Below are 20924 nucleotides of genomic sequence, written 5' to 3'. Positions count from 1 at the left end.
CCAATATTTAAGGAGCAGCAGTAAATATAGCGATTTAGAGGTTTTTGATGATTCTGCAAAGCAGATGCCATATATTGCATATTTTATGAAAAAAAGGCTCATACAAAAAAAAAGTTTTTATTCTACCTTTTGAAATACTAGCAATAAGAAACAACAGAGAAAGACATAGCATCATATCACAGAAATGTGGATTCTGGGATCTGATTTGTTCAGCAAAGATCAAGCAAACAGCTACCACTACAATGTAGTTATAAAATATGCAAGACTGGAGGCACTCACTAAACATTCTTTTCATTCCTCAAGCTCTATCATTTTCCTTACAGTGTATTGTATTATCGTGTGTAGATGTTAGATGTAGAACAGGTTTCATTCCCTCTTTTCCAGGATCAATTATTCCAAATATTGTACAATATTGCATACATGTACCAAAACACAGAACTTCTGTGACTGTGGTTTGGTTATTACAGCTCTTTTCAGTCCTCAAATTATACATCCATGTGACAGAGGGCAAATAGTGGAGAAAAAACAACAACAACACAGAACATAGACCATCTCATTCTGCCACTTCTTCTTTTTTGTGAAAGGTACAAGAAGATATCTGAAGGCATGATATATCTCATGATGATTTTGTAGATGTTTGAATGATCAATGATCAATATCAACATCATCATTTCGTTTTTAGAAGAGGACTAAGCATTATCATCATAATTGCAATCATCATCTTCATTCTGTTACACATGCCCTTTGTCTTTAAAATCTTATCACTGAAATCTCACAGGTTCATGCTGAAAAAAACAAACAAACTTAAAATCTGTAAACTTAGCTCCAAGAAACATCTTTGCTCAATGAAATATCATCTCGGGCTCTCTATCTTGCTCTCCCTAAGAGAAGTGTTTCAGAGTACTCAGATAGGTTCCCCTGTACTACATGTATACCACATTGTCGGTAACCATGATTTGATGAAGTATACTCTCTGTGATGAAATGGGACCGTCATGCCCCTGCCCTTGAATATTTCACCTCCCCAGACAGCCATCCTCAGTCCTACAACCACCTATCACTAATTGACTTGACAAGGGTGAAGAGCAAGTCTGTGCTACAACAGCCATCTTTCTCTCCCACACCCCACCCCCACCTTTAGCCAGAGATAAACACTACTGTAAAAGTGGTTTCTTTCGCGTACAGATACTTTCGTGGTTTCCATCGGTGCCGACTTTTTCGCGTGTGTTTAAATTCGCGGTCGGCAAAATCTGTGAATTCACAGTTGGCAAAAACTGTTTTATTTTGCACATGAGAACCCAAACTATAGTCCAATGATTCTTTTATTTATTGAATAGAAATTAGAATTAAAGGCAGGCTTACCTGAAATCCAGTCTCTCGAGTACTTTATAACATGCTTGTACAGTATTGCGCGGTATCGCTGTGTGTGCTTGTGCGCAATAGCGTTGTAACAAGCGGCGAGTTCAAAAACATTTTTGCGTGAAGTTAAATTCGCGGTTCAACCTCAAAGCGCAAAAAGCGCAAAAATAAAACCATCGCGAAAGAAACCACTTTTACAGTACATACATGACTTACCCCCTCGGCCTGACATCGGGCAGCGTCCGGTTCAGTGCTATCCTGTCACTGGCCATGAGGTTGAACTCGTTGATGTGCCATAACCGCTCAGACTCTGCCTTCTTTTCCGGTTCGATGATGACCGGCTTGCCCATCTCGCCTGGACCGTCCAGATTGACCGGCTTGGGTATATCTAGCAGGAACATCATGGAGAGGAAATAATTACTACACGTGTACATGTCATGACAACTTGGAAGAACATTAGAATTAACACTGATTATTCAACTCAACATCAAAACAAAACAAAAACAAACAAACATAAAAACAACACAGAATTGAGTGAAATGGAGGATGAGGCACTGAAGTTTACACATTGTATCTTTTAGCTTTCCTGGTTAGTCTATACTGTATCTGGTTCCAGTCTTTTGCTGAAGTCTACAAAACCACAATTATATATAATCAGTACATACATGTAGATTTTATCAACTCTCCACATCAGTCTACCACTGGAAAAGTGATGCCTTCGTACTACAAATACCATACCCAAGGAGAATTGAAATACCAGAGCCTTTGTATCAAAGCAATAAAATAACAATAGAGACAGATGATCATCGTTCCAATCTGCAAGATAATGCCTAAAAGAAATGGTCAAATTACAAAATTGTACCTTTGTAGCATGAACGATCTGTAGTGTAAACACAGAGTACCAGCATTGAGAAATACTGTGACAACATGATACGTGATACATGTAGTTGTAAATGTACACTAAGCTGTCACATTTCAGGCATTAACCCATTGGGAACTCCAGTCTGTGGAAGGAGAGCTAGACATTTAAAGAAAGGAAGACATTCTCCAAATCCAGCTCCTGGATACCACAGGGGACAACTCAAGCCCTGTGTCTTTCTTCTGCCTGACCCAAGCTACAGGCAGGATCAGTTGACCTTTGACTGAGGTCAGCTGAAGTATACATGACCCCACCCCTCTCTCCTTTCCCCCTCAAGACACTCTCTCCCCTTGTCCTCACTTTCCACTGATGAGGTTATTTTGCTGGCATCCCTATAGACACTTTGTATGTCGCAGTGTCACAAGCAATACAATATGGGATGGTACACATGAAAACTTATACTCTAGCTGTACTATAGTAAATACAGGTTTAAACTGCAATAATATCAGTTTTCTCCTGAAGCTCCATATGTAGCAGAACTGAACTGATAAAATTCAGACCAACTCCTTAGTGAACACTAGTTTTGTACGTGGATCTGCTAAACCTTGGCAAAAACTGTCAAGTTTGGCCAACTAAATTGTTGACACTAGTTACAGTACAGGTTGCATATGTACTGTATGTTCTGTTCCTGCTCAGTTGTGTCTGATTGATGCCATTTGGTGAATATTTCTAGTCACTTTGGGTTACCCACAAGCCATCAACGGCATTCACCTGTACACTGGTGTACATAGGCTAGGCATGTGCTATAGAAGGACCACTTCACCAGGTTAGCACCCTGCTCTTTGCGATGAATAAATGAAGTGGGACCTTTATACATGAGTTGTGACTCCCTCAAAAAGTGCACAGGACCTCCATTTCATGTCCTACATACTGCATCTGAGGGCAAAGTATTTTTGCCTCATTCTAGAGGGGACAGCATGATTACATACACCACTGCTCAGCTAGACTTGATGGGACTCACACTGTACAGTCAGTCGATTGTGAGGCAGTCGCGCTACTGACTGAGCCACGTCACTACCTTTTGCGCAACTGTGTGGTACGTGCACCAAACTCTCCAAAGGGGGGTACAGTACAGGTAGGCCTATACTGTATGAGTGGCTGAGGTCAGCAAAGTTTTGAAAACACAAATACAACCCTTGTATGCAAATAATGTTTTCATACAAAAACCCACATTATTGAAACTACAGACCAGGAATATAAAGATATTATGACTGCCTCTTATGAAAGCAAAATCAGGTCATGCTTGTAAAACACATGTAGAATAGTGCAATGAACCGATTTTGGCACAGTAATGTTAATCATGGTCTGCAGGTGAATCACATGGAAACTGCATTACTGTAAAAGTGGTTTCTTTCGCGTACAGATACTTTCGCAGTTTCCATCGGCGCCGACTTTTTCGCGTGTGTTTAAATTCGCGGTCGGCAAAAACTGTTTTATTTTGCACATGAAAACCTGAACTACATTGTATAATCCAATTATTTATTAAATAGATATTGAAATTAAATGCAGGCTTACCTGAAATCCTGTCTCTCGAGTACTTTATAACACGCTTGTACCTACATTGCGCGGTATCGCTGTGTGTGTGTTGACCATCAATACACTCAATGCGCAGAATCTTCGTGTGTGCATGTGCGCAATAGCGTTGTAACAAACGGCAAGTTCAAAACATTTCCTTGCGTGGTTAATTTCGTGCAACTTTTCAAAACATTTTCGCGTGATGTTAAATTTGCGATTCAACCTCAAAGTGCGAAAAGCGCGAAAATAAAACCACCGCGAAAGAAACCACTTTTACAGTAGTCTGCAATAAAAGCCAGCGAGTGTGTAAATCACGTATGATACAATTGAAGTAACATTTAAACGTGTGATAAAAATGGAGGCATAAATTCATCTGTGGATTGTACCACAATAAAACAACAACAATTGCATAAAAAGTGTAAAGCAACTTGGTGCAGAGGTCATTACAGCACAAAAACATTTACCTCGAATACTACATTGCACAATGTATGTTGTCACTGAAATTTATACTGCTCACATACAATACTGGATGTAACACATTCTCACTATTAATACAACTTGGATGGACACAAATGAATCATTGTGGAAATCATCTGGCTATTGACTAATAGTCACATCTTTCACCCTTCCTTTTTTTTTTTCTCGTCAATCTTTTGATTCTCTTTCTGCAATACTAAAAATAAAAGAATGTTAAGTTTGAAGTATTTTAGTAGTCAAAGACATTACTATGTGCTTTAGATATTTTAACATTATCTCCCACAATGAGACATACAAGTATTTGTACAACCGTGTAGAATGCACCATTGGATATAGGCTGTCTGTATAAAGGCATTCAGTAATGCATCAACTGTGTGGGCATTGAACAGGTCTGTGAAACTGATGGCACTTCATGCAGTCTGCACCAAAATGCTGTCCCAAATGCTCCTTGAAACAAAATGATATCAAATTGAATCAAGAGTATAAAAATCTATGCAAATAAAACATTAACGGCTAATGCTCTTGAAGATAGTTGTGTGCTTTATAGAGAGAGTGAGAGAAAAAAAGAAGAAAAAGATACATATATGTACCATACTAGAGCTACAACTTTCTTGGACCCATGAAGGAGAGTGGGGCAATTACAATGTAGCTACTGAGTGAGACTGTTCTAAAACACTAAAGGCCCAAATTCACAAAGGTGGTACATGTACAATTGAAACTGTGGTTTAAACCATGGTAATATGCAAATTTCTTCTGTGTAAAATGCGACTGACAGAGTGTGTACGCCAACAGACGTCCAGTAGCAAATGCGCATTGATACACGCATGTCAAAGGTACGCCTATTTCACCTAATTTTAGACCAGGATGGTTCAAATTTTGTATCATGGTCTAACAAAGTTTAAAACACCTTTGTGAATTTGGACCTAAGATGTTGATCAAATGCAAAGTCCATAATTTGGATCTTACAACCTCCAGAACCTCAAGAAGATTAATTTGCTTTGTGGCACACGTTCAAGACATGGGTAAACAAATTACAGCATACCGGGTAATTTCCAAACAGGGTACATGTACTTGGAGTATCTAAAAAAAGCTTAGACCTATTGTACTAGAATGCATTTATCGTAGAGGAGTTTCAATGTCAGTTTTTCTGTGAACATTGTGACAGACATATCATCATGAAAAATTCCACGATCAGCTACTAATGGCCAATTGTGGCGTGCGCAACTGATAGCATGACCGCACTTGGGAACCCCGCATTTTGCACACCAGGCAGTAAAGATCAATGTCCCTCGGAAATGCTGCCATGATACAGTATTTCAAGTTGTTCCTTTTTAGCCAATGTCCCTACCAAAACGCAGAAATTGTGTACACACTTTCTCATCAATTATAATACAAATTTAGCAGTAGTAATAGTGTGTAGTAGGCACACAACTGCTGCACTTTTGCAGTTGAAATGGTATTGGCAGTAGCAATCATAGAAGAGATTTAGAGAAACAGGAGTGGAATGAATGATATCATCATCAATACTCTAATGTGATACCCATTAAGCAAATAAAGCAGCAATTAATAATATCAGAAGAGCATTATACTCATTGGAAATTAAGCAGTTCAAGGTACAGTACAACTATTATAATTATAGTGCAGTGCAAATTAGCCTTCTGTATAATACACTGTAGATCAGCCTGATGACTACGGTCTACGTGAGACAACTGACTTTTACTTCGGTGCATTTATAATCCGTTGAGGACGGGCTGATTTTACTTTTAACACACATTTCCCATAGACACTTGCCCAGGTATACTTGGGACTCGTCCTCAACGGGTTAAAGCGGCATTTTTCTTCCCAGCATCTTCTTCCTTACCAATTTGCTTCCTCTCCTCGGGTAGTTTATTAATCCACTCGTTGGCTCGGTCGATCATCCTCTTTATGGCCCCTGCTCCCCCGTTCTCCTCCGTCTTTTGGCACGTGGGTCCTATACATGGCGCCGTGTAGTAGAGCAATAGCACAAAGTCCACAAATATCCAGAACAGCGAGGTGGCTATGATTATTTTACACTGTCTTCTCTTTGGCAACATGCTTGGTTTAATATCTAGTTCTTTCAGTCCTCGGTTGCACCGCTACCTTCTGTACTTCCTCGAAACAGATTCCTCTCTCGGCAATCGCTCCCTATCTCGTCTCTGTTCACCGCGTCATTGGTAGAAGCGTGTCCCTGTCATAAGTGAATCTGCAAAGAAGCGTAAATAGGTGTAACGAAGACATCATTTCGATGTTGTTTCTATTACCTAATGCATTCAATAACACATGGTGATTGGCTGGCAGTTGGTTTCAACCATTCACTCAAAACTCATTTAAACCTGCTTTGACCCTGCCAGCGTTTCATTTGGGCATTTGTTTAACTCGTAACAGGCTACATTCTGGTGCTCTCGCCTCGAACAGGGTACCATGAAGGACTTACTCACTCATAGCAGAGAGCACCATTCAGCAAAGTGCCATGTTTTACTCAGAAACTGCATTCGGTCACGGTCATATCTGTGCCCATTGATCTTGACAGATTGTATTTAAATATACATTGTGCATGACTGCTTCTATTGTTCAGGTTGACACCCATCTGCGTTCCATGTTTACTCGCTATACAGTGCCATGGAAATCTACGCTGAAGTCGATGTGGATAAACTAAAATATCATAAAAACGAAATGGTACAGATTTCTTTAAATTCTAAAATGAAATCAGATAGTGGGATTTTCATGTTTTGCAGTAATTTTGTGACACAGTAATGAAACATCAAAGTAGAGGAGGTAATATCACAGACCTGTGTATCAATAAGCAGTAAATCTACTCCAGTAAAAATATATCAGATTACTGGTAAGCTGTCTGATGATCGAGACTGTTGTTGCAGTAAAATAAACTACCCTACAATGGACCCAGTAGTTATAGTATCATGACATTACAGGGAAAAGAGTTGTAGATGGGATATGCTAATGTAATTAACAATAGACATGATTTGTGTAATCATGGAGCTTAACTCTGGACATGGTGTAATTGTCTTGTTCCTAAACCAACAGGAGAATTTGTGAGGAAGTGCCAACAGTGAATCCCTTGATTTGCTTATGGTGGTTGTTTTAATGTAACCAAGAGCAACCTTACATTTTCTTTTCACTACTTTTTCATTGATCTCAATTTCCCTTAATGTCAACTATAGACTTGGGGCAGCACTGCATTTGAAGAAGTCTTTTGCTAGAGTCGCCAAAGTCTCATCAAGTATTAAAGTCTCTTTATGTGGTGCAATAGCTCATTGGTGCAAGTGGCTCTAAGGTACAAGGTGTACTTGTATCCATGGGGTCAAAGTGATACTGTAAAACGAGGATTGTTCGCGTGCATTTTAATTTCGTGAATTTCGCGAGCGCCATGATTCGCGAAATTACCGGTAAAGTGCATGTGAAAGTTCTTGTCTACACCATATGCACTTAACGCCAGTGGCAATTCGCGAAAATTTCATGCCATGAAAAAGGCCGTTGGCTCCAATTTGCGAAAATTTCATGCCGCGAATATATCATGTTTTACAGTATGCCATATTGTGGCATGAACCTCACGCCAGGGTCAAAGTTCACATCTTGCAACATGTCTCCCAAGGTAATGACCAAACGACTGTGTGTGCTTGATCCACAGATAGTATATCCCTGGGGCATTTATATAGCTCATACTAGTTATGTTCACACGCAGGTGCCAAACATGAAGTTTAGGTCGAAAACTCAACTGTCGATGATTAGCTCCACTTGTTAATTCATGACGCTGGTTCACACGCGCACCTAAACTGTTTACAACTTACATTGTACGAGCGAGCCCCACTCGATGATTACAATGGAAGTGCAGAGGCTTTGCTACAATTGTGTAGATGACCTTGTGCCCATACAAAATAGTGCAGCTCGAACGAGACCCGAGGTCCATGCTAACTCACAAGCTCGTTGATTATTGTGTCCACACAGAGCGAAACTACAAGTGGGGACCCCCGTGGATCGTGGAGAGAGCGTAAACCCTAAAATGTCTCATGGTTCTAATCATCGACTAACTTCCAAAACTTTTGACTGCGTACACACGGTGCTAAACTACAAGCTAATCATCCAGAGTTAAGTTTTCAACCTCAACTTAAAGTTTAGGAACAGTGTGTGAACCTAACTACTGAAAGAAAGTTACCTTGTCAGTGGCTTCAATTATTCAACAATTCTTGCAGTTTTAACCGTATGTGTGTCTGTTTATCTGTCTGTGTTTGTGTCTGTGTGTATGAGTGTGCAGCGTATGTACAAATGAATAATAGTTCTATGTGTTTGTACTTTTTAATCACATGAAAATCTAGAGCAATAATGTATTATATAAAGGGACAACTTATTCCTGACCCTACAGGTATTCTTTGAAACTGAGTATTCAACTTTGCAAATACAATTGTAGGCAAAATAAATTTTCCGCAACAAATAACATCTTGACTTTCACAAGAGTGTACTGAGATGTTTATTCAGTTTTTCCTCCTCTTCTCTTTGCTAATGAGCTATATGAACAAAATTTGAGTTCATACAATCCAACATTAAACATGCTTTGAGATTCTATATTAAACATTCCTATCAAAGTGTAACAGACCTTGACAAATCTTTGGCATATTTCAACCACATCAAAAATCTTTTCTTTTTGCTGAATTCAATTTTTTTCTGCGGTGCTCTTCTACAGCTCTTATCCAGCCTGTCGTGGCTAGTTTCAACAATGTCCCCCGTGAAGATGAAAGTACCGCTCTTGAAAGAGTTCGAGCACCAGTGCAATCACCAGTTCTAATCACAGAACAGAGCAGTCCCACACTCACGAAGATTGCTAGTAAATGACAGCCATGATGAGTGAAGCCTGTTCTCTCAGGGTGTGCGACACTTTGCCTCGAAAATCACCTGCTACTGTACAGTAGTTTGTGGTTTATCGCGATGCTGCCTGATGTAACAACCACAATGAATACAGTGTACCCTGTAACTTGCCTTCCTCATACCAAGTCATATATTGGCATGGCATAATATCGCTTTCAATTCTCTCATTCTGTTTAAAAAAAAAAAGGTTTCCATTCCCATATTGATAGGGTTATTGCCACTGCAACAAGCTCTCTACATACAGTGTACTCTTCAGCAATGAGAGGTACAGTATCATTATTCTAAAATGTTCGAGGGACTATATTATTAAACCTGTCTCAACTTTCTCAAATTTTCGAATTTGATTTGACTTATTTTGTGATAACTATTGGCAGAAGAGAGCATTTTTTCTCCTTCAACAGCTTGTGTAAGCACCCATATGATCTTAAAACAATCTATGGGTAAGGGCAATGGTGTATGTGTGTGTGTGGGGGGGGGGGGGGGGGAGTTCATGAAACTGAAAGCCAATGTATGCCTGAGATGACAACAACCAAAAGAAATGAAAAATAACGTTCACAGAGGCCTTCATAATCCACTCAGTGTGCATACAGTGTAGTACAGATCTCAGAATTCTACACTGTGGTACTCAAATACCCCTACTCCAAAGCAAATAATTTCTAGATAGCAAGGAAGGATATCTCTAGACTTGAAGTGATTGTAGTTTCGCATCCAGATAATGAAGATGCACTTACAGCGCTGTCCCACACAAGCACACACAAGGCAGTAAGATGGACATTTCAAAATACAAGTACATGTATATGGGGGGGGGGGGGGGGGGGGAGCGGTGATTTTCTCCCATGACAACTACATGTAAAGCACACATGCCCATAAATTTCACAAATTCACAAGCATACCTACTCTGTATGATTCAAAGAATAATTTTCCTTTTTACCTTTTATGAAGACATCTTGTCATATATTTCATTTCTATGCCTGTTTTGTATGCAATTACATGCGCATGTTTAAAGGGAAGGTAAACCCAAAGAGCAATGCGGATTGAGTGAAAGCAGCAACATTAGTAGAACACATCAGTGAAAGTTTGAGGAAAATCGGACAATGAATCGATGCAAAAGTTATGAATTTTTAAAGTTTTGATGTTGGAACTGCTGGATGAGGAGATTACTAGAGGTAATGATGTACAAAATAGTGGACAACAATATAAAGAAAATATAAAGAAAATTCCACAAAAATTCATTTTTCTTGAAAATTACAAATTCCATCAACTTGATACTGATATATGTTATGGGTAGCAATTATTCCCCCTGCTTTCTGAAAGCGGCTAGTCAAGTGCTCTTTTATAATGCTGGAAAAGTGAATTTTTGTGAAATTTTCTTTATATTTTCTTTATACTGTTGTCCATTCATATGTCATAACCTCTAGTAGTCTCCTCATCCAGAGGTTCCAACACCAAAACTTTAAAAATGCATAACTTTTGCATCGATTGTCTGATTTTTCTCAAACTTTCACTGATGTGTTCTACTAATGTTGCTGCTTTCACTCAATCCACATTGCTCTTTGGGTTTACCTTCCCTTTAATACACATGAAATATTTGCCCAAAAAGGAGGACTACCCTGAATATCTCTGCAGGGATGTCTCTGCCCCTGCTGCTCCACTTCTGTGTTCTGCTCTTGTCCTGTGTAGATAAGCAGGACATACCGGTAATCAAATCAGCTCTCCATGTAGGTTTTCCTGGAAGAGGTTTGCAATTTATCAAACATGTGTGGCTGATAGTTCTAAACGAGACATGAGAATTAGATCTAGTGTCTATAGATCCCATCCTACAATCTTAGTATACAAATTTGTTGGCACACGAGGTGTACATTCATGATTTGGGTTTCACTTTTAAGAGCCCATTACTGTCAGTAGAAAACGAAGGTAATGTCATCATTTTTCATGGGCGATTGCATTTCACCCTCATTGCAGTTAATATTGAAAATGTGTATAGTTTTGGTGTCAGTGATACAGCGCTGTCTAACTCATGTAGTGGAGAGAACAATATGTTATCAGGAATGACTGTGGTTGCTATTAACATACCAGTATTATATTTATCAGATAATGTGTTTTGTTGAAGACCTCAATGCTTCATTGCCCCACCAATAATGAATGACATCATTGCACACTGCTTCTAAAAGTAAAAGTACAATACCTACAGTGTACCTGTGAGATTCCTCAACAGCATCACCTTCACCGCACAACTTCTCACCTCCCTAGTTCCATTTTCGTTTAAACTTTTGATCCAAATAATAAAACAAAAGATAAAAGCTGCCTAATTTTGATTTACGTAAAGAATAGATCTGTATACTATGCTGGCCATCCGTAGAAGGGCACTTCTTACTCATAGGAGGGTAGTGCAACATTTTCTTTGACACAGAAAAGCACTCGAAGTCAGCATGAGGTCCTTCCTATATACATGTATGTACTGAGTGCGGCGTCCAAATTTGTCGGACAGTTTGAGCCGAAAGCAGCCGCTTCACAAGATGTCCAAAAATAGATGAGGAAGCACACAGCCTATCATGTGTCATCCTTTCCACGTTTCCAGCTGTGTGGATCACTCTTCATTTAGTTAACGCAAGATATGTTTTACACGGATTTTATACAGGCTCTAAATGTAGGGTGACTGGAGGACACATGGGCTCTACACAACACACACACATTGCTTGTTGATGTTATGGTAAACACTGCAAGCAGGGAGGTGGGATTCCCACCTCCCTGCTGCAAGCCTTACTGTACCATAAACCACTTTGTGTGTCATGCAATGCACACTAGTACTCACTACAGTAAAATTTTGAATAAACATGACAAATAACAGAACATAATGTCCTTGACATACCCAGAACAGTTCACTGGAAATAACATTGTGTCTCTATAACCATGCATGTACATGGGTTGTGTAAAATTGGGTTGCATTTTATGTACCATGTACACGTACATGTATAACACTATTGCAAAACAAGGAATGTTCGCACGCATTTTAATTATGCAAATTTCGCGAGAACAAAGATTCGCAAAATTAAAATGCACACGAAAGTTCTCGTCTACACTATATGCATTGAATGTTATAGGCAATCCCGCGAAAATGTTATGCCGCAGAAAAGGCCGTAGGCTCCAATTCACGAAAATTTTGAAGATGAAAGCGACAATGGTGGCATGCAAAGTTAACGCACTGTGTTTTGGGTAGAATGCCAATAACAAAACTAAAGTGAAGTTGGAATGCGGCTAAGTACAGCAATTCTGTAATGCAGTTCTAGCCGACTACAACCAGACCTCCCCATATAACCAGATACAATGTAGGTTTGAGCAGAGCAAATCTTACAGAATGGTATCCTACAGTGCACTCCATTAATTGCTCTGGAGTGTACTGATAAAACACACAGTGCAGGGATGCCAAGTTCAAAAAAATTGTATGAGTGAGATTGTCATGACTCGGCATCTCGGCATGCGAATGTGCGCGCGAGCGAGGGTGTGGAGGGGTCCCCCCCACTCCCCTCCGGCCTCCCATATTAGGGAGCTTTTTCAATTTTTAGCTCTTAATGGTGCGATCAGGTGCATACTTAAGTGACTATTTTTTGCTTATTTTGAAAGACAAAAGGGAAATATACCTTCAATTGCAACTACAGGGGAAACTCGGTATAACGAACACTGCTATAACGAGATATCGGTTGTAGCGAGGAAATTTTCCCGGTCCCAATTTTCCTTCCACACAAGTCTATGTAAAATGCTACTCTTATACTAGCGAGATCGGCTATAACGAAATAACTGCTATAACGAGATAAATTTTGTGACTTCCAAACAAAGAAAAACATAGTCAATCAAACCTGCTATAGCGAGGTAAAGCAAAATGCCTTCCGTAAAGCTTTACTTCGCCTGTGCTATCATCTTCCGAGATTGTAAAGCTTGATGCGCCCAAAACTGTCTTGTACACACAGTCATAATCATTTTCTTCAGGGCACTCCAGCTAGCACTGCATGTTGAACGTGTAAGTGTGCGTGTGCGCGCACACTGATACATGCAGAAAATGTGGTGGGACGGCCTTATGTATACATGACATCATCATGACGTTTAGCAGGATGGTGTGAGGCAATCTGATGCTGTGATTGGCCTTCTACGTAGGGAATTCCCCATCTTCACACACACGCAGTCATAATGTACATACAGAATGTGTCACATACACACACAGCATTGTACAGACCATATTCAAGCTTTCCACACAACACACACCCATACGATAACCACATACCAATCCATAGACGATCTTGATACAATCGCAAGCTATATAAATTTACAAATTCAAACATCTACAATTAATAAGAAACACATTCATGATATTGGATTTCCTTGACGAAAAACATCTTCTTACCCATAAAGGTGAGTAATTCCCTCACACACAATATCTAGTTATCAGTATTGATTGAAATATGATGGGTAGTCCCACATGTGCAAATTAATGTCTTTATGTTATGCCTTCTTTTATGCCTACTGATATAACGAGATATCGGCTATAACGAGGAAAATGACTCGGTCCCGACCATCTCGTTATATCGAGTTTCCACTGTATTACTTTAATCTTTTGAGCTATGCTCATTATCATATGCCCAAGTTGCAGACTTTGCCCGATGCGTGAGAATAATGGGTGCCATGCGTGAGATCATGAGATGGCCCCTAAATGCTTGAGTCTCACGCAGAATGCGTGAGACTTGGTAGCTCTGACAGTGTCACCTTCAGTGACACACAAATAACAGTAATGTGCAATGGTGTGCGTGCATTTAAGTTCAATGTACATACATGTAATGCAGGGCACAATGGTACAAGTGTTGCGTACTCGGAGAATATTGTACAGGTATGTTCGCTGTCCTCTTGTAGGACAGATTGATTCTCAAAACTTTTGTGTGTTGATTTGTTTTTGTTTTGTTTTGTTTTTGGTTGTTGGTTGTTGGGTTTGGTTTTTTTTTTGGGTGGGGGGGGGGGGGGGCTCATGCATATGAATATCACCATAATGCTCAATTAACAATGTTTGACAACCTGTTAAACTGAGTCACTACAATAGTCAATCATGTCTTTCAATATTAACCCGTTGAGGACCAGTCCCAAGTATACTCAGGTAAATGTCTACGGGACATAGTGTGTTGTAGCAAAATCAGCCTATATAAAGCCTCAATGGGTTAATGAGTGGTGCACACTGTTTGAATGAGCTACTACTGTAAAAGTGGATATTTTCGTGAGACTAATTTTTCACGCTTGGCCAGGTAAGAAGAGTTTCTTGTGTTTTTAATTCCGCGTAATCAAGACATCACACACAGGAACATATGGCTAGCAAAAATATTCGCATGCTTTTATTTTCGCGGTAGTTTCTGGTTGCGCGAAATGCGCGAAAATTTCCACTTTTACAGTATTGATGGTAAATGACCTTCTTCACCAATACTCATGTATTTTTTTTCTCAGTCTTGAAATAGATCCAAATGATAAACAATTTCAGACCTCCATGTTAAATGGCATCGCGGAAATCAAAAGGTCAATGACTGCAAGAATGGGATACAATCTAGAATGTTTTAAAATGCCACGAAACTGTGAATCAAAGCTGACAGACCTTGAACTGTAGATGACAGAAGCCATCTTAGAACTATTGTTGTATAGTGAGGTGCCTGCACCTCGCCAGGGGCCCGAATACTATCACCCTGCTTAAAATTTCTGCAAGCGCACTGAACAAAAATTTATGCCTGGGACTGTGTTCAATACGCGTGAAACTTGGCAGGGTTACCACAACCAAGCAAAGTGTGGTGAAAACCGAACAGTTTTTTGCAAAAATCGTAAATTTATATTAGGAATGTATACGTGTTATAAGTATCATCATGGTCACCCACACAAATGTTTTACGTGCTTGTCAATGGGAGCATCACGGTCACCCGCACATGTCTTTTGGTGTATTTTACGTGCTTTGTCTATACAGTAGATGGGAGCGCGGGTGGCGAGTTGCGGGCCCCTTCCTTTAATAGCGCACAATTATTCCGCATTGTTCGTGTTTGAGGACGATAGCTGCAAATTTCCGGTATCGAACAGTGAACTTGTGTGGTTCCATTGGAATCTTCAGCATTTTTCCTGATATGTGAATGGGATTTCATAGAATTTCAGTGACGAAATGTGATTCAAATATGCATTTAAACATAAACTATGAGTATGACCAGGTGCGGGTCACCCAACTATACATCTACAACTGTACAAGAAAAAAAAGCTGTTTCTCTCAATCTATATCTCTTGTTACAACAAAACATTCAAACAACAGACAGCATTCCTTCGCTTCACTTCTCAACTAGCAACTCTCTTCTAATCTACATTAGCACTTTCCAGCAGAGCATAGAAAATTCACAATTTGGGCAAGGAGAACATGGTTTGTAAGCAGAAAATAATGTGAGCAATGAGTACTATTTGGCATATAATTTACTGCAAGTATGTAGGTCTAGTAGAAATTGTACTTTTTGTAGGTATGTATGGTAGTCAAACTCAAAACAAATCACATTGAATCCATCCATGGCCATAGATAGTCTACATGGACACTCTATATCTAATCTAGCCCCGGAGACCGCGCCGCCAGGCGCGGTCCTGGCGGCTTCCCCGCAGTTTCGCTTATGTTATAGTTCAAGTATTCTGTGCGCTTGTGCAAGTGATTGTGAATTCTGTGAACATCGGTGAGCTGCTTATAAGACATCATTTTGTGCATCACAAGCAATGAAATGCATCAAACAGTCGCCGATGATAGTCATTTAGGTTTCATCGACCCATGTAAGTATTCCTAGTAGTTTCTGTTGAAAAATTAAGGAAATATAGCGCCGCAAAGGCACCCGTTTGTTCAACATGAAGATCTTTTATGGGAGCACGGCGCAGCCGCCACACTGCGTGTGGCGGCTGTCGCAGTTATATCTAATCATAACGTTAGACATGTAATAATGTAGTCAACTCTGCTCTCGTAGCTCTCGGAATAACCTACTCCAAAAGTTAGAACCTAATTGGTACTCAGGCCTCTCAAAATTTCAGTCTCAGCTAGACTTCTAGTGCAGCATGCAGCAGCAGCGGACTTTGTCTTTATTCTCAAGTTCAGCCTCCAGGCAATGGGCAAGGAATAGCTGGTCTACGTAGAGTAATTTATACGATTAGAAGCAAATGAGGTCATATCAAGGAATGTACATTTCCGAGTGCAGCGTCTACAAGTGGAAAGAGGGTGTAGTAGAAATAGAACTGTATTTTCCGCCTGAAAAGGGCTGAAGACTTTAGAATTAGCTCATGAAATTCGACAGCGCGCAGCGGGTTAAAACTAAAGGGCGATCGATGGCAGCACCTCACGGGGCTGCACCGGCGTGGATGTCGCACACAGAGAAGAAATGTCGCTGAGTATTTGCACCGGTACGCATCAACAATTTTCACAACGTCCTGAAAATATTAAAGTAAAATAAGTACATCAAACCATTCCTTATTATATCAAAGATAAATTGGTGACCTTAAAACATACTTACTCGTAAGAATCCGTGGAATCACAGTTAATTTCCCTTTTGCCTCAAAATAAGAGGTGGTTTCCTGCTTGTACGTTTTCTACGACGACGTACACGCATGCGAACGCGCGCGTTTAGCATGCCCTCGCCCTGCACTGACTGCGTTGAAAAGACTACGACGTGCGCGCTGAGCGAACTGTGGAAATAAAAGCGGCTCCTCTGCGTGTACGTACGTGCACGCTGTTCTAGCTAGAATGTAACGAAAAAGAGGAAATGAAAAACAAAACAAACACAAGAGAAAAACTAACAGGAGCCACGTATTTTGTGTACATTGACATACTGTTACGTGGACAAGCTGTGGTGGAGCCAAGTTTCCACTACCGCTGCAAAGTTATGAACACAAACAAGTTTATTTCGTAAATATGATCGTGTAATTCGCACACATTTTCTTCTTTTATTTTTAATTGAAGACGAAATTTCCCGATGGCCAAGGATGAATACCAGTACCACCCATCGAGATTCATTTCGTACGTTTTCCAGCTCTTGCAACCACTCCCTAAAACAAACAAACAAATTAACAAACAGAGCTCTGCACATAATTATGGAAACGGTCTCCGACTTCTACTACTTGTATTTTCTTCTTTTTTGTGTGTGTGTTTGCAACTGGAACGCTGCAGCTCTGATCTCTTCTAGTAGATGAAATCACTGTCATAATAAACTCAAAGACCCATGCGAAATACATCCATAATAACCATTGCAGTGTACATTGCAGTCATGCAAAGTTTCGGGTCCGGCATACGCTCATGATTATTGAATTCTTTATATACCTCGAAAATCGAACAATAAGAGCGAACTGCCTTGGTTGTTGTTGTTTTGATCATTAAGATCCGGGATCAGATTACAATTACAATCATCAGTGGCGGATCGGGGGGGGGGGGGGGGGGAGAGAATACCAGGCGTCTCCCTCATATTTTTTATTCATATTTCCAGGATAATAAAGAGTTATCAAATCATAAAAAGTATGCCAAAAGCATGAAATCGCACGATGAACAAACAATCTCCCTGCCGTGGAGAGGGGGGGGGGGGGGAACCGCCCCTCTCACCCCCCCCCCCCACCCCCTTAAGGAGTTCCTGACCAGTCCTGGATCCGCCCCTGATCATGACAATCGTATATCGGGACCTTCTTTTTCAGTCTGGGAGGGGGGGGGGGGGGGGGACGATACTAAAGTATCTCGGAACACACCTCTCCCCATGCCCATCAATACGCTTTTTACGCAGTTAGCTTTGCTGAGCCAGGTACTACTTGGTGGCGCTTTTCCGCTCCGCTGCAAAATCCTCTAATCACCACTTTCGTCGAGAAATGCGGGGAGTCCCCGCGTTTCTCGAGGGAAAGAGTTGGGACCTCCATGCAGAGGAGGTGGTTGAGGTAATAGGCCTCACCCGGTTGTCGGTATGCCTATCTTTCTGATCATTGTCAATTTACAGAAAGAATGTAGTATAGAGAGTCCCTGAAGAATAACTATTGGTTACAGTGAACGAACTGCTTTCAGGCTTCCAAATCCCCTGTTGACCATTGGAATGTAATAAGGTACTCTGGGACGGTTTCCGTTTGTTTTGTTTATTTGTTTGTTGTTTGTTTGTTTGTTTGTTTGTTTTTGTTTTACCCGAAACGGGGACTCAGCAACGCTATAACACAGAAAAATTGATGAAACGTTCAGTGAGCGTTTGAGAAAAACCGGACGATCCGTTCAGAACTTTAGTTGTGTTCTATACCAATGTTTTTTTTTTTTTTTACTTCAATTTCATTCTTGCGCCGCCCTCTCTGTAGTTGAAAATCTTACAACAGTTTGTAACACATGGCGTGTGTCTTGTATACTAACTAGTAAATAAGATTAGTAGGTCCTATACATGACTATGAATGCTAAAGGGAAAGGTATACTAGTAGTTTTGGTTGAGATGGGGCTTCTGGTATCCAACTTTTTCGTGTGAGACAATGAGAAACTTCTTATGAAAGATGAAGGAATGAACAAGTCTGAGAAGAATCCAAAGTTTATTTGATTAAGATTTGTTTTGAAATGACTAAGAAATCCACAACAAAACTTAGTGATCCTAATGGGACCCATCGATAGGATCGTTTCGTTTTACTTTCTGTTTTGGATACCTCAGCCATTTTAAAACTGATTTTCATCAAATGAACCTTGAATTCCTCTTAAACTAATTAATTGTACGCTCTTTAACATTTGTACTTTTGTAGTTATCTCGCAAAAAGTTAAAAACTTAATCTCACCTCATGGTATGGCATACAGTGACTATAAACATTGATAAACTAACTGAAAATCATCGATTAAAACAATATAATACTATATTATTTCCCCAATGTCTTATTCTGAAAAAAATGTTAATGAAATCATTATTCTCTCCGCGAATTCTGGAGTTGTATACTTTAAAAGAGTGCATGTTTTTTTCAATATACGTAATACTTGTATCTAACTTTTTTGTGAGCATGTAAAACCATTTTATAGGTCAATTTTCCCATTGTTATCTTGCCCACTCACTCAATCTCATAGCAGCTATATCAAGCTGCATTTTACTTTATGACAGTGGATTGTGGAAACAAAATAAGTTACTCTCTAAAAAAAAAAACGAGTGAAAATTTTCACTCTTGAAGGAGTGAATACAAAAAAAAAAAAGTGAATTTAGAGTGAAATTGGAGTGAATTTCGAGTAAAAATGTTCGTTCTCACTTGTTTTAGAGTGACGTCAGGGATCACTTCAAAATCTTCGAGTGATCCCTGAGGTCACTCCAAAATTAGTGAAAATGAATATTTTCACTCGTCATTCACTCCAATTTCATTCAAAATTCACTTTTTTTTGTATTCACTCCTTTAAAAGTGAAAATTTTCACTCGATTTTTTAGAGAGTACTACGAGAAGGCAAACAGCCATTAGTACGATAACGAATTCAAAGATCAAAGCATGATAAACAAAATAGCTGTTTTGGAAATCATTTTGTGATGTGCAAGCTCTTTTCTCAATGTGAAGAGTTTCATCACAAATTGGGCTAAGCACCGTTTTTAAGCAGCCGTTTTCAAGCATTTTAAAGTAAAATAAAACCCTCCCAATGATATCACGGTGTAACAGTAACATAACAAACAGGCGGGTTTTTTTTAGAAGGTGTTTCAAAATATGATTATATTTTTAGTATTTTCCCTGTTTTAGAAGTCGCAAATATTTCAACTTAGAAAGAAAGATTAGGTCTAGCTCGTTTTGTGATACTAGTAAAACTCTTCATCATATCCATTTGATTATGACTTATTTGAAGAAGCTCCCATATATTTTCAAGTATGAAAGTTTCGTTTATATTCTTTTTCCTGAAACCTACTTTAGTAAAAGATACATTGGGATAAACGGTCCTCCATGATAGCACGTGTAAAAATCAAACAAACGAAAACTTAAGCTATAATAGTGAGCGTATTCTAATCTAGTTTCCCATTTCTCTGAAACCTACTTCAGTAAAATGGATATTGGGATATACGGTCCTCCGTGATATTCTTTAATATAAACCTCGCCATTGTTAGGATTTAATCAGGAAATTCGCTAAGAAAGATCGTTTATTTATATATAGTAGCAGTATAAGTATCAGGCCTAATTCGAAACTCAAGAAAATAATTTACTTCACTTAACCTCTCACAACACAGTCATATAGCCCAAACAGAGGAGTCGGGATTGTTTTTACTTTATTTCTTCTTATTTGTATCATGTATTGCATATACCAATGTAAGATGTAAATCACGATGCATTAAGTATGATTCCAATGACATCATAATCAAGTGACCAACTAACTTTTCGGCTCAGAAAATAAAATGTGGATGTATTGCCTAGTCTTTATAAAAATCTAACATTTCGTCACGAGAGCTGCTACTCATAATCCATAGCCTTGCGATTGTATATAGGGCTTACATTGGTCACTGTTGGTTTTCCTTTGACAATCCCTAGCAGTTATTTTGTGCCACAATCTCTGAAGCTGTTTTGTACAATAATTCATTTTGTTTTGAATGTGCATGCAAACGAATTTCGCATCAAATGATATTATATACCTTTAATAGATTTTACTGTTGCCCCGATTTCTTAGTTTCCATATTCACAAAGGAGGCCTCGGCTATCTTTGTTATAAAGTTGATTATGTCGAGTAAAAACGTGAACGGGCAGTTTATCATGATTCAAATTTTCAAGACTATAAT

The 20924-nt window shown here is 39.4% G+C and overlaps 1 protein-coding gene across 1 annotated transcript in view; it reads right to left on the bottom strand.

The window, feature by feature from the left end:
* Window positions 1-6472, bottom strand: part of LOC139708330 (polypeptide N-acetylgalactosaminyltransferase 13-like) — a 57133-nt gene extending 50661 nt beyond the window's left edge. Inside the window, exons 1-2 of the mRNA XM_071620291.1 lie at window positions 6131-6472; window positions 1575-1746 (exon numbers count right to left, since the gene is read on the bottom strand). Of these exons, the coding sequence (XP_071476392.1) occupies window positions 1575-1746; window positions 6131-6344 (386 nt within the window). The 5' untranslated portion in view covers window positions 6345-6472. The remainder of the gene's footprint in view (window positions 1-1574; window positions 1747-6130) is intronic.
* Window positions 6473-20924: the final 14452 nt, after the last annotated feature.

Source organism: Diadema antillarum, unplaced genomic scaffold (assembly GCF_040938485.1).
Source record: "Diadema antillarum isolate AM-2024a unplaced genomic scaffold, OU_Dant_1.0 seq00001325_RagTag, whole genome shotgun sequence".
NCBI lineage: Eukaryota > Metazoa > Echinodermata > Echinoidea > Diadematoida > Diadematidae > Diadema > Diadema antillarum.
Note: the sequence above shows the minus strand (reverse complement) of the source record. Positions and strands in the feature narration are given on the sequence as shown.